The sequence below is a fragment of the Macrobrachium rosenbergii genome, chromosome 56 (assembly GCF_040412425.1).
Source record: "Macrobrachium rosenbergii isolate ZJJX-2024 chromosome 56, ASM4041242v1, whole genome shotgun sequence".
NCBI lineage: Eukaryota > Metazoa > Arthropoda > Malacostraca > Decapoda > Palaemonidae > Macrobrachium > Macrobrachium rosenbergii.
In genome coordinates this window covers 43454371-43469394 of record NC_089796.1, presented here as the reverse complement: position 1 = coordinate 43469394, position 15024 = coordinate 43454371, and the positions used below count along the sequence as shown (strand labels likewise).

Sequence of the window (15024 nt, the reverse complement as noted above, 5' to 3'; positions counted from 1 at the left end):
CCCTTAACCCATAATGAGCTGGTGTAGTCCACACCTGTGGTATGAAAAGGTTGCTTGCATTGCACTCTGAACTCAGGTAATGGAGGAACTATACTGGGCTTATACGGCCTCCCCTGTGGGATCCAGAACTCCTGTCTGACGCTCACCACAGTGGCATTTACACCCATATGAGCATTGCCTCTTGGAGTTCTTCCAAGGTCAATTCACCATGCCTCTTCATACTCGTTGAACTCCTACAATTATTAAAAAATCGTAGGATCCATGCCGTGGTCCTACAGACTTTTTTAACCTTGCAGAATCTCTCCCAGTTCAGCAAGTGAGTATTACCATTCAGGTTGTCCCCTACAGTACTGACCAGAATGTTTTCTTCCCTACCCAGCATAAGTGATCCACCAACCCACGACCTATCTATTGGCCAAGAGGAAATTTTTTAACCTAGGGGTCCCTCCCACCAGAAAGAACTATCCGAGATCATTTCTGTCCTTTTCCCACGTGTCAACCAGTGTCACTGGGATTATCATCTGCAGGCACATAGGAAAAGACCGCCTCTGGAATTAAAGAGTTTATTTCCTGTACTCTATTTTTCACAAACACAGGGAGAACACTTTTCGATACTAGCCAATTAGGGCGACTTTACTGTCCGACCAAATGAACAGTTCTATGAACTCAGCCTTCTCAAAGGATTCTTTAATAAATTTTGCCATTCTTGCAGCTAGCAACAATGCCATCAATTCCAGTTTTGGAACAGTTAATTCTTTAATGGGTGCTACTCTTGCTTTTGCCATCACTAAATGAGAGAGTTTTTATTCTTTACTCTATAAGCTACACAACCATATGCTAACTCACTGGCATCGCAGAATATGTGTAAGGTGTCCCCTTTTCCTAGATTAGTATTCCTACAAAAGAAAATATCAAGACATTTTTCTAAGTCTTCGGATAACTCAACCCACTGGCTCTGTAATGGGTCTGGAGTTGTTCATCCAAATCCAGTTGTTGCTTCCACAAATTCTGCAGGTATATCTTTGCCCTAAAACTGCAGTAGAACTTTGAGTTCCCTTCCCTTCCACAAACAATCGTTCAAGCTTAACCCACAATCCATATTTATTAATCTACCCCAATGAGGTACAGCGATGTTCACCATTTCATATTCCGTAACTGGTGTAGAAGTTACGTAACATCTCCATGATATGTTTTCAACTCCCTTGCTTTTATAGTGGAGTCCCTCAAGAGCAGATTTCTTATATGATCTTTTGGCACAGGTATCTAACAACCCTCTCTTTCACACAATGTGACCTCTTTTACCCTTTAGGGTTATTGTGGTTGTAGGTACGACAGACTTCCTAGTCGTCTTATTTCCCGTCTGGTGTTTGTCAAAGAGTGTGTTCCAACTTGTACCCTGCCTACCTTAGATTTGTTGGGCTGGTTTCTATTGCATATAGCACTATGATGTCCTACAGTGCAACTGTTATTACAACTTTGCCTGTCACAGTCAGAACTGAAGTGTTTACTGGATGCACATATGAAACACAAACCCAGAGTTCTGAGTCGTTCTATCCTTCCTCCTCTGGTTGCATAGGATTTACAATGTGTCCATATGTGGTTGCTCTCGCAAAGTGTACATCCTTTAACCTGTTTTACCTTGGCTCTGTTCGTACTTTCTTTAGGCCTTACCAATGTTGTTTTTGGTCTCACAGATTGCCGTTGTTCTACTGCGAAAGCAGATACCATGGTCAATGTATTAGCTTTTGCTGTTTCAGTCTGTGGAAAGGCCCTCAAATTGTGTATTTCTTCTTCAAAATATCTTCTAAAAGTCAGATTTCAACCAATCTTCTCCACACCTTTGCTTTATTATTTCACTTACACTACTTGGTAGTTTGGTGTATAGCAAGATGGTATATAATTCACTCAATTCCAGTCTTTCACTCTCCAATGATCTTATGCAGCATTTGAATTGTGCTCTAAACCCTTGTAGCGATTCTGCATCTGCCTTTGGAGTCTCTGTTTGGAAGAGTTTTCTAACTAAACACAACTTGATTTTGTCTTTTCTGCCACAGGTCTCTTTCAACAAGTTCACTGCTTGCAAATATTTATCACCTGACCTTCCAATAGACCCTTCAGATAAGAAAACTTCTGTATATTCTCAAAATCAGTATGTTGGTGTACTGATACTTCATAAAGTTCCCAAAATGAATTCCATTCTGTTACATCACCATCAAAATGTTTGAAGTCTAGTCTGGGTGACTTCACAGTAGCTCTAACAGGCAATATCAGCGCACTAGGTTCACCTCTTACAGCTAGAAGACTCGTGATTGAGGAATTTAGTTTATGAATTTCAGTGCCTACCTTTAGGCTATACAGTACAGTAACCCCCTGTATTCAGGGGGGATGCCTAACCCACCCAATACTTAAAACCCCTCTAAAAACACTTAGAACTGCCTATTTTGATATTTTAAACACAAGAAAAACCCTGTAAAAATGCTTATACCTGAGTATTTTAATAGTTTTATCACAAAAAGTGCAATTAGTCATGAAAATAATAAGAAAATACAGTAATTAGTGAATATTTCTCAGTGAAAAATACCGCGAATGGGCAAATTTTCCGCGAATAATGAGTAGATACGTTCCAAAAAGAAATCCGCGAATACGTGAATTGTGAGAACGCAAATACAGGGGTTTACTGTATTCTGCTTCATTCAAAATTTGGTCAGGTTGTCCTACAGGGTATGTTAAATCCAATATTTCATTATCAAATTCCTGGATTTTCTGCAAATATTCCTTCAAGGAATCTCTCAATGAAGAAAGACTATTGATATCACCTGTATCAATAGTGGTTTCAACCTTTTTTGACCAGTTAGTTATCACAGACTTAAAAAACACCCCCATCTCTTCTAGGTCAGACATCTTAGCCTATAATTTACCAACACCAAATACAATACACATGTTCTTAATTACTAAAAGTGTGCAAACTGCCAGCTCAAAAAACTATATATACCACATTAGCAAGTATAATATTTAAAACTTGGCCACACTTCTTCAAATCAATCAATGGTAGATCACTACCGGTTATATTATATATATGTGCTCTTGACTATACATACATATATGCAATGCACAACAGGGTTTTATTCCAAATTAAATATCACTTAAGTATCTTAAAACTTACCCTGAATTTCAAAAAAAATTAATATATCCTTTCCATTACCTACAATTTATAAAGAAGGAAAAAATAAACAATTTACGAAGTGGAACTGCGTCAATCATCATTTTGCCTAACCTTGCTTAACCTAACTTCTGGGTTGGCGTAAACACAACCTGATATTTACCAATCCTGGGTGAAAGCATAAGCATCTGCTGCTTCACGTAAGTGACTTGCCAGTATCTTGTAATTATCATATTGAAAATGCACTCTATTACTGGCAAAGTCTCTATCTACCAATTGATTGAAAACAAAGGTTATTTCTTGGTTTTTCTTCAATAATTGGTTTAGTAGATTTTTCCGTGCTCGATATCTACCTCTAGGGATGTTTCTACGAGTGGAACGAATTTCAATACTAACTATCAAAACCTTACAGTTATAGGTACCTTCCAATCTCCCTACTAATCCTAAAATCTTATTTTTTTACCTTATTGACCAATTCTGGATCTTCATCATCTACATCAATATCGTTTCCTCCAATGAACAGGATAACAATATCTGGGGCATAAGCTGTCAATTTGGCCACTAGCACAAGATCTGGAAGGTTATCGCACACTGCTCACGATTTCCCAAAAGTGCGATAATACAAGGGCTGTCTTAGTCTCGCATCACTTTACTACAGCACACTGTCATAAAATGTCTGTGATGTTTTACATGAGACTGTCCTATCACAGCAACCTTTCGCTCCATGTGAAATACGTCTTGATAGGCCATAGCCATTTTATCAACTTTATTCAATGTGCAATGATCCCAAAAATAATGAAAGGAAGGTTCAAATTCCCACCGAGTTACTATCAAGCCTCAGCTAGGCTAGACAATGATTGACCGAGTTAATCCTACTAATCCATTTCAGGCTAGGCTAACACGTGACATTATAAAATGGCCGCCACCATCAGCCGGTCACGTCTCTATCTTGATCGCCAAATATCACAATGATCCTCAAAATTTCATAAACGTCAACAATACAGATCACTGTTATAACAACCAATCACTGAAATCATGGTCACGGCACCATTTTATTCCGACTCACTCAGAATAAGTATAACATTTCAAATCGTTAGAGTTATCGTATAGCCTAAACGATCCGAAACGTACTGACCCAAATCGCAGCCTAAGTCTTATGCTACGACACCCAGGTTACTTCGTTACTATGCTAATTCAAATGATGATTTTATCAATACACTGCGTTGTGTATATTAACTAAACAAACAATATGAACTTACTATTGGAGCATGCAACTGTTCCTAGCTTGATGTACAGTAGTTAGATTGGCGTGAGCACAATCTTTATTTTACGACCCTCATCCAAAGCACACCTCAAGAAATTCTCCTTACATTTCGATATGCATATCTCCTAAAGGAAGTTTCACTAAATGTACTGAGATGGATACGAATACTTGAGTGGATTTGTAGACACAGCTAATTATGGCTGCATTCTCAAGTCGCCACTAGCTCAAATCACTCTGTGTCAAGGTTATGAAGAGACTGACTTCACGGCCGTCTTCGCCTGACACCAAACCTTCGACTAACTACCAAACAAACAACCAACACTGGTAGTTAAGCAATATTACACATGAAACAGTTAAAACAAAGCCCTTAATTACTAAATACAAACACAACAAAACAAAATATCCTTCTTCTACATATTACGCATTTCCACTTTACGTAAATTTAAAGAGAATATATAAAACTATAGTACAACTTGCGGAAAAGGACAATCTCTCTTGTCGAAGTTTCGACAGTGTTTGCGGTCTCACAATTCGTGGATCTCTCTACGAACATATATACGTATTATTCACTGAAAATTTGCCCATTCATGGTATTTTTCACTGAGAAATTATCACTAACTACTGTATTTTCATATATTTGCCATGACTAAAAGCACTTTCTGTGATAAAACTATTAAAATACTCAGGTACCTACGTAGTGCTCGAGTACGATAACTCGCCTTACGATAATTCGATTTTGCAATGGGGTAAGCAATTAATACCAATAAGACAATATTTAGAGAATATTTTCAAATTTCACACGGCCGCAGGCAGCAGCGTACAATCAGGCAGTAAGAGAGACCAAATTACAAAAGACCAACTCCTTTTCCTCCATCTCTTTATCCCATCTTCTAGTTAAAAAAGTAAAAGAGAATGATAAAAGTATTGGCAGTAGCGTTAAACTCTTGCGTAAATGCGTACAGCCATAAACAACCGAATGAGAAACTGTTGTTTTGTTTATCACTTAATCAGATAACAACAGCCGTTTTGGTTATATTTCAACCACCGTACAGTAGTAAACCGTTATCGCAGTTATGGTACAAACGACGTTAAGTAGAATGGGACTCATATATTTTTTACATTATACCCTTATTTGGCATGGATAAAAGATCGTCAAGGAAACATACTGCTAAATTTAAGCTGCAAGTTGTAGCTAAAGCTGAGAAAACAGTGTTCATGCTGCTAATGACTATAAACTATCGAGTATCGGCAACATGGATGAAACTCTATCGTAATTAAAACTGGAGAGAAAGTATTTCAATCAAAACTACTGGGCATGAAAGAACACATTAGAGGAAACGCCCTGTATTTGCGGGGATGCGTACCTCATCTCCACCCCCCCATAGCTAAAACCCGCGAATACTTAGAACCCTTCTAAAAACACTTAGAACTACCTATTTTGATAGTTCAGACACACACACACACACACACACACAAAAAAATGCTTATACAGGTATTGTCCTACTTACAATGGGGTTAGGTGTAAAAAAAAAAAAAAAAAAAAAAAAAAAAAAAAAAAAAAAAAAAAATCATTTGTTGGAAAAAACGTATCTCAAATATAGCCTAGCCTACACTATAAAGTATATTCTATACATACATGGTATAGTAATTATTAATGTCAGCTAATTCTGGAGGTTCATGCGGAGTGACATGATAATTCAATACAGTATAAAGAGAAATTGAATAACAAACAGGAATTAGCTTAGCCTACACTATGGTATAGCATATACATATACAGTAGCCTAGCCTACATTATACTGTACGATAAACCCCCCGTGAACTCACGTATTCACGGATTCTCTTTGGAACATATCTACCCACTATTTGTGCAAAATTCGCTCATTCGCGGTATTTTTCACTGAGAAATATCCACTGAATACTGTATTTTCATCTGATTTTCATGACTAAATGCACTTTTTGTGATCAAAATAAAATACTCAGGTAATGCTCGAGTTATGATAATTCACCTTAATTTGTTTTGTGTGTGTCTGAACTATCCAAATAGGCAGTTCTAAGTGTTTTTAGAAGGGTTTTAAGTATTCGCTGGTTTTAGCTATTCGCGGGGAGGATGAGGTATGCATCCCCCGTAAATACAGGGGGTTTACTGTACTCTATATTCACATATCGTATTATGCAAACATCAACATAACGAATATGCATCTTTTCCCTGGATCTCTTAAAATTTTATGCCTTAATTCACTGTACTGCTATTTTTACATCAATAAACGATAAATACATAAAGCTAGTATTATGATGAAATCAAGTGAAAATAGTGAACTGAATCTTGATTTTTTTTATACAAAACAAACGCCCCCAACCAGCCAACATCATCTATTAACGTAAAAAATAGCTAAATGAGACGTATTTAAGTTATATTTCAACTTAAAAAACTTCCTATAACAGCAAAATAAATTTGCCCCATATAAATAAAGTATCTAGGGATTCATTTACGTTAACTAGAAGCAAGAAAAGCGCTCTGAACTGAGTTAAATACGGCGAAATAAGCTTACCGTGTAATCGATTTCCATCCAAACCAAAACATTGATCGATATGATTGCAATTTATCACACAAAAGCAATATAAGAATACTGTACTGTATATAAATATTATTGTATACAGTGAATTAAGGCATAACATTTCAAAACATCCATGGAAAAGATGCATATTTGTTATGTTGATGTTTGTATCATACAATATGTGAATATAGAATACAGTATAATGTAGGCTAGGCTAACGTATATGTATACGATATACCATGCTGTATGCTAAGCTAATTCTTGTTTGTTATTCTATTTCTCTTTACTCTGAATTATCATAAGTCATTCTGTATAAACCTCCAGAATTAGCTGATATTGATAATTACTATACCATATATGTATAGAGTAATGAAACTGGGAACTGAAGAAAGCTTCCAGAGAACCACTCAGTTGCAAGCAATACATCAAACAGGGCACATTAGAACTCACCCTATGTACAGCCTTCTAGATATGAAAAAGCTTACTACAGTACCTTGCACCATTAAAAACCATTTGAAAGGTATAAATAAAGTACAGGGAAGACACTCAAAAAATAACATTAACATTTGTAAATAAGAACTAAAAAGTATAAAATTATTACTCACCTTTACTTCATAGTTTTGTTTCAAATTTGATGTCAAAGCTGCCTGATCTTCTTTCAAGGATGCAACAGTTTCTGCATATTCTTTCTGCACGGAATTCTTTGCTTCCATGACTTCCCGCAGTGTTGTCTTGGTATTATTGACTTCCTGCTGAGAATTAAGAAGTTGCTCCTCTACATTTTTTAACTGGTCACTGAGTGAAGATAGTTTTCCCTGCAATCCAGAGACTACTGTTTTACCTTCCATAACATCACTCTGTGAAGAAAGAACAATAATTACAGAAAGGGTAAGGCACAAGCAACTAATTTCAGGCAATATACAAAAATGGACATTGCAGTCATAAAAGTTATACTAGCGGCAGGAGATGTCTGAACAGAAAAAGCTGGTTACAAGGTTGCGATGGGAGGAAATACATGGAAAATGAGTCCTGAGCAAGAAGCAATAGTGACTTTCTATCAGATGCAACAAGTAAAATGTTTAAGAGGTCCAAACAAAAGTTGATAACATGTAAGTGGAAAAGCCGAGTAACAAATTTTATTCTGATAAAAAGAACTAATAACATCAAGGAAAAAACAGAACTATCCCAACATATACTAAACTGACTGCTATGTGTTGAGGTGACATGGAATCAAAGGAAGAACAAGGGGTAAGACAGCTGCAAGAATAAAAACATGGAACAGAAATACAGTATGGAGATATAAAATAAAAAGGTGGAAAGTGCAAAACACTTGAAGAAAGCAGGTATGTGTACTGTAACATTGAGTTTCAAGATATAAAGAGGGGCAATTCATAATAAAGAGATTCTTTAAGCTCTAGCTGAAGAATGGCAGGAAGGAGGCCAAGAGTAGGTGACAGGAACAAAAAGGAAGATATGGCAAGGAACCAGAATTTTATTGTTCTTCAGAGAATGAAGGAATTGTGTAAAGCAGTGAAGTGGATTGTCACTTGGTAAGGGCAAATGAGTATGAGGTATAGAAATGGGATATAGAAATCTTTATAAGAAAATTTATTTTTTAAATACTTACCTCTCTATTATGATAGCTGTAATTCTTACACCAGGCGGGAGGACGATAGCGAGAAAACAAAAAAATTATAGGAATGTTTAGTTTTAACCGTCTATTGAACCATCCCTTTCAGGCGATTCAAGTTTCTATTGTTGACCATTTAGTTTTTAATCCATATATGAGTGGGAAAAAGTTAAGTATATCTTAGTTTAACCAGATCACTGAGCTGATTAACAGCTCTCCTAGGGCTGGCCTAAAGGATTAGATTTATTTTTACGTGGCTAAGAACCAATTGGTTACCTAGCAACTGGACCTACAGCTTATTATGGAATCCGAACCACATTATAGCGAGAAATTAATTTCTATCACCAGAAACAAATTCCTCTTGTTCTTCACTGGCCGGTCGGAGATTCGAACTCGCGACCAACAGAGTGGTAGCTGAGAACGGAACCCGCTCACCCAGCGAGGGAAGGTTGGGGATACATAATAGTTATTTAAAATATAAATTCTAATATATAAATTTCTACTTAAATTAGTCTTACCTCTATTATAACAGCTGCTTCACACACTGAAGAAAGGAGGCAGGAGAAAAGTGCAAGGACAAATAATTATAATCCCAAGGGAACAACAAATTTCCAACAGGAAAAAGGCACTTCTTACCTAATGATTAGAATCATCTGCTGTTACTGTTGCCAGGAGAGGACTAATTCATTAGGTTGCAAAGACCTCTGAAAGATGCTGGAGGTTCCTTGCAAGCGATACCACTCTCACTCTGATGAAAATAGGACATAAGGTCTTGTGTCTAGGACAGCAGAACAAAGATGGTAAATGAATAAAGCTTTTACCTATCTCAAAATAGGTACCTTCATACTCCCCCCCAACATTTCCAAAGTAAATGGGAAAGGCAAGAGTATAGCTACCTTAACTGTTCAGGTTTTGAGTTACCCTGTTGTAATGAGGGGGCAAAACTGCTCTGCATGATCTGTGCTGAATCTCTACATCCTGCAAATAGCACGAGGCAAATATGGAATTACATCTCTACTGGGCTGCATTGACAATACTAAAGACTGGAAATTTGAGGTAGTTGCCACTGCTCTCACCTTGTGAAACTTAACTTCAGGAGTGGTAAGACAGAGAGGTCTAGATTAGTGTGTGCTTCCTTGACCAGGTTCTCAAACAGAAAGGCCATGGATTTTTCTTTTAAAGGTCAATCTGGTTTAGAACAGTGTCCAAGGTCCCTAGTCCTTTGCCCTTAGAGACTGCTGTGACTGGACATGAGGATTTTACCCATCTGGCACCAAGAAAGACATACTGGGGACACAAAATAATCAAGGAAGAGCCTGAGACTTAAAAAATATTCATTCTTTGCTGTGAAGAAGGGAAAAAAGGAAAAGACTCTTCCATGGGAAGTAAAGCTGACATTGCAGGATAAAGCCTGGAGTTCACTGTCTGAAAAAAAAAGCAAGTCTTAATCATCAAATCTTTTACAGAAGCTGAGTTTAAGGGGAGCGTCCGGCGACCCATGGGGTCCGCAAACCCATTTTCGGTTTATGACGGTTTTGGGTAGGAAAACCACTCTACTTTAAGTTTCAAACAATTTTTTTTATGAAATATGTATAAATCATGGCTAAAAGGCTTCAATCTACACTTATCTATGCCTCCTCTAGCACGGGGTCGCATAAGCAACACTAATCCGGTAGGGAACTTTTTTCTGTCCCGAGTACCTGAAAATTTTTTTCTATAGTCTCTCCCTAATTTAGAGATCTGTTTTCCTAAATGAACTCGCCGTTTTCTTTGAATGATACGAGTTTTCTAAAACACCAAAGATAAGCCAGTAAAGTAAGTTCTGTTCATTTCTTCGTCTTTTCGTAGATATTTGTAATGATTTTGCGTCATTATCATATTCATAGTAGCATAAGGTAATAGAGATGATAATCAAGTAAGCTAAAAGCGTGAAATGTGGTCAGTGATAAATAAGACAAATGTATAATCGCCCACATGCATTGTCTGTTCACAGTGTTTATCTGAAGTTATAATTTTTCAAACTTATGTATACTGAATTCTATTCAAACAATCTTAATAAAAATTACAGTATATGTTTATAAATATGGTTTCTATATATCCTCCAAATTTCAAGTCTCTAGGTTTATTTCAAAATTTACAGAAGTAAATGTAGTATATGAAAACTTTGAAGCTTGTTTTCTCAAAACTTAAGATTTTCGGAAAAAAATTAATTATACTTTTTTGTTTATCAACCGATTTTAGTCGTTCAAAAACCAAATAATAGAGCATTAAAATGTCTAAATATTCATAGCACAGAATTTTTAAATTTGATTTTTACCTATTGAAATTATCGATTAAAAAAAAAAAAAAAAAAATACTACGTAAAAATATATAAAAAAAAACTAAAATTTTTTTTTAAAAATCCCAGTAATTAGTTTTTAGTAGAGAAAATTATCTTTCAAATGGTTTTTGAATGAGAAAAATCGATTGAAAAACAAAAAGTTTATAGAGTTTGAAAAACCCCATTTTCCCATAAGGTTAATGTAAAGTGGACGGTCCCCTTAAGGGTTGAAAAGGAAGCATACTTCAATACTTCAGCATTAATATGCATGCTAATGTGAAGCAGTACCCCTTAATAGCATGAACAGACAAACCTTTAGTGTAGCATTATAGAGGGATGAATAAATTTGTTTTTATTTAGCATTTCCCAACGTTTTGAGAGAGAGAGAGAGAGAGAGAGAGAGAGAGAGAGAGAGAGAGAGAGTGTGTGTGTGTGTGTGTGTGTGTGTGTGTGTGTGCTTCGGTTGTTGGAAGAGGGATGAGGTCGTTAGTTTGTTTACGGCGCTGTCTGTCTGTGGAATATGTGTGAGGATTTTTCGGTTTTGAAGGCAGTTTTTTTTTTAGTCTTGAGTCAGAGCTAGTGCTGGTCTGTCGTTTGGTTTGGACAGTTTTTTGTGCTGATGCAAAGTTGTTGTTTTCCCTTGTTAGTGTGCTGTTCATGTTGCTGTATGTTCATGAGTCGTGTGTTTTTCTGTTTTGGTTTGGTTTGTGTGGTTCTGTGTGCTGTGTTGGCGACCGTGGACGCCTTACTCCATCTTCCAGCAACCGAGGACCAGGGTGAGTGTTGTGTACTGTTTTTTTTGTGTTTTGAAAATCCGCCACATAATATTTGGCGCCCAACGTGGGGCAGCTGGTATTGCAGCTGCAATTGAGGTTGGTGGCTGGTAGTGTGACTGAAGAGAAGGATGGAAGAGGAACTAGTGAGGTTGCGAGAGGAGAATACGTGGTTGAGGGGTGAGAATGAGAGATTGAGGAGTCAGTTGGAGGAGATGGGGAATGCTAAGAAGTGCAAAAGAAGAAATGAAAGGGGAGATGAAAGAGTCCGAAGAGAGAATGGAAGAGAGGGTGGATAAAAGTTGGAGGAATGATGAAAAGTGTGGAAGAAATGATGAAAGGTATGTTCAAGGGTGTTTTTGGAGAAGGGGCTGTTGGAGGCAGGTCCTCTGGAACACGTGAAGGGGCAAGAGAGAAAGAAAAGGAGGAAGAAGTGAATGGAAGCGTGAGTGATGAAAGTGATATGGGAATAGGAAGTAAGAAACGAGGGAATGAGAGGCAGGGTAAGGAAAAGGGAATGAAAAGCAAGGGAAGGAACAGAGGGAAAGTAAGGATAAGTCAGGGGAAAAAAAGGGAAGAAGGGAAAGGGAAAGGAAACTGGTAAGAAGGGTAAGGAAGTGGGAAAGGCAGGAAAGAAGGGAGAGGGTGAAGGCAGTAGTGATAGTGAGGTGGACGGAGGTGAGTGGATAAAAGTGGATAAAAAGATGGGGAAGAAGAGTGTAATGAGTAAGATGAATGTAAGTGCAGAAGTGGACTCTTTGTATTCGGAAGAGGGTATGAAAGGACAGAGCGAAAGTAGCGAAAGTGAGAGTGAAAGTGAGAAAAAAGTGAGAAAGGCTATGTATGTGAGGGAGGTATCCCGGTGTGAAAAGTATAATGAGTATGGAAGTAGGGATGTGCATGATTTCTTTAGGGAGTATGAAAGGTTTTGTCAGGATAAGTATGGGGAAAGTAAGAGAGTGTGGGCACGAGAATTAGGAGAATATTTGACTGGGTTTTTGCTTGATATGTATAGGGTTATTATGAGTGTGGGGGGATGTTGAGTATGACAAGGTGAAAGCTAGACTAGTTGAGCAAGCGAGGTGTATGAAAGCGAGTGTTAAGTATAAGAGGAAGAATGAATTTGATGAGGCAAGAATGAAAGCTGGGGAAACCTTGTCACTATATGCTTGTAGGCTGGAGACGTTGGCGAGGAAGAAGTTTGGGGATGATGGGATAGATGAATGTAAGGAGTTAGTACGGAAGTTGTTAGGGACAGTGCCAGATGGAGTTAGAGAATTTGTGAACTTGAAGCGGAAGGAGAAGAAAAGATGGACGAATGAAAGGTTGACTTGGGGAGAAATTTTGGAAATTGTAGAAGATTATGAGCTTGACAGGGTTATAAAGAGAGCAGAAGTGTAAGTGTAAGGGCTGGGGTAGATGAGAGAGTGCCAGAGTTTGGAAGCTTTAGGGATGCAGTGTTGAGGGGCCCAATGAGAATGGCCGATAGTGTAATAGATAGGAGTGTAAGAGCAAGTAATGTGGAGGTGCCAGTGAGGATGAATGATGGGTTTGTAAGGGAACAACGGGTTGGACGGGTTAGGGATAGTAGTGTACAAAGGGGAAGGTCGATGAGTGGAAGTCGGCTAAGTGTTTTAGATGTGGAAAGGAAGGACATACAAAGAATGAGTGTAGGTGGGCTTTAGGAGCGTGTTTGGGTGTGGGCAACCGGGACATTTGGTAAGGGAGTGTACGAAAGATAGGGGGGTTAAATGCTACAGGTGCGGACAGGTGGGTCATATTGCTAATGGTTGTAGGGGTACCCGAGTGAATGTAATATGTGGCAACTGTGGTAAGAATGGGCATTATGCGAGAATGTGTATAGAACAGAGAGCGAAGTGTGACGAATGTGGAATGGTAGGGCATGTATCAAGTGTATGTAGACGAAAGAGGGTGACTGTGACAGCGAATTCGGGAAACTGAGTGTGAAGGGGGTTCAAATGGGTGGATCCTCCAGGATGCAAGCGGTGCGTGTGATGCATGTACGTGAGGGGTTGTTGCATGAGGGAGGTTTTGCTGGAAAGACTGACGAGTGCATGAAGCAATTTGTTTTGATAGAGTATGGTAAAAAATGTAAGAAAGGGAAGAACGTAAGTGAACGGAATGATCGTAAGTTGTGTGATAGGGGTGTGAGTGCCAAAGTGGAAATGAGTGATAAAGCGTGTAATACGGATGAATGGGATGGTATGGATAGAACGATAGCATATGCGGGTTTGATGTAACTGAGTTGACTGAACGTGTAGGGGTTAGTGAACGGTTGGAGGTGAGCGAAAGTGTAAGAGTAAGAGAGCGTAGCAGTAATATACTGAGTGATTGAAAGCATGAATGAATCGTTGCAAGAATTGGAAAGGTCAATGAGCGAATGGGATGGGTTAGTTGAAGAATTGGGGAGGTATTTGGGAACGAGTTAGAGGGTATAGATGAGATTGTGGATGAAATTGAGAGTGGTAATAGTGAAGAAGATAGCGTGAATCTGAGAGAGAATGGAGGAGAAGATGTGAGTTTGAATGTTGCTAGAAGAGAGAATGATTCTGAGAGAATGATTGCGTGCCGTTGAACGCGATCTAGAGGACCTGCTAGTGAGCATCCGTGGGTGTTGCGTAAGGCGATTTGAAAGAGGTGTGAAAGGTGTTGGTTGGGAAATGCTAAAAGGGGGAGAAATATAGAGGGATGAATAAATTTGTTTTATTTAGCATTTCCCGGCGTTTTGAGAGAGAGAGAGAGAGAGAGAGAGAGAGAGAGAGAGAGAGAGAGAGAGAGAGAGAGAGAGAGAGAGAGAGAAAGAGAGAGAAAAAGTGTGTGTGTGTGAGAGAGAGAGAGAGAGAGAGAGAGAGTTGTTGTTGGAAGAGGGATGAGGTCGTTAGTTTGTTTACGGCGCTGTCTGTCTGTGGAATATGTGTGAGGATTTTTCGGTTTTGAAGGCAGTTTTTTTTGAGTCTTGAGTCAGAGCTAGTGCTGGTCTGTTTTTTGGTCTGGACAGTTTTTTTGTGCTGATGCAAAGTTGTTGTTTTCCCTTGTTAGTGTGCTGTTCTTGTTGCTGTATGTTCATGAGTCGTGTGTTTTTCTGTTTTGGTTTGGTTTGTGTGGTTCTGTGTGCTGTGTTGGCGACCGTGGACGCCTTACTCCATCTTCCAGCAACCGAGGACCAGGGTGAGTGTTGTATACTGTTTTTTTTTTGTGTTTTGAAAATCTGCCACAGCATAAATGAGTAAAGAACTTCATTAGGTTATTATAGAGGCATGGGTGTAGGATATCTTGGAAAAGCAACAAGCTCTGAAGACTG

At 38.4% G+C, this 15024-nt stretch overlaps 1 protein-coding gene across 5 annotated transcripts in view; it reads right to left on the bottom strand.

Moving 5' to 3' along the window:
• LOC136836055 (putative leucine-rich repeat-containing protein DDB_G0290503) overlaps window positions 1-15024 on the bottom strand; it is a 359912-nt gene that overhangs the window by 171933 nt on the left and 172955 nt on the right. For all 5 annotated transcript variants that reach the window (XM_067099946.1, XM_067099947.1, XM_067099948.1 and 2 more), the window contains exon 14: window positions 7585-7836. In XM_067099946.1, coding sequence (XP_066956047.1) covers window positions 7585-7836 — 252 coding nt within the window. The remainder of the gene's footprint in view (window positions 1-7584; window positions 7837-15024) is intronic.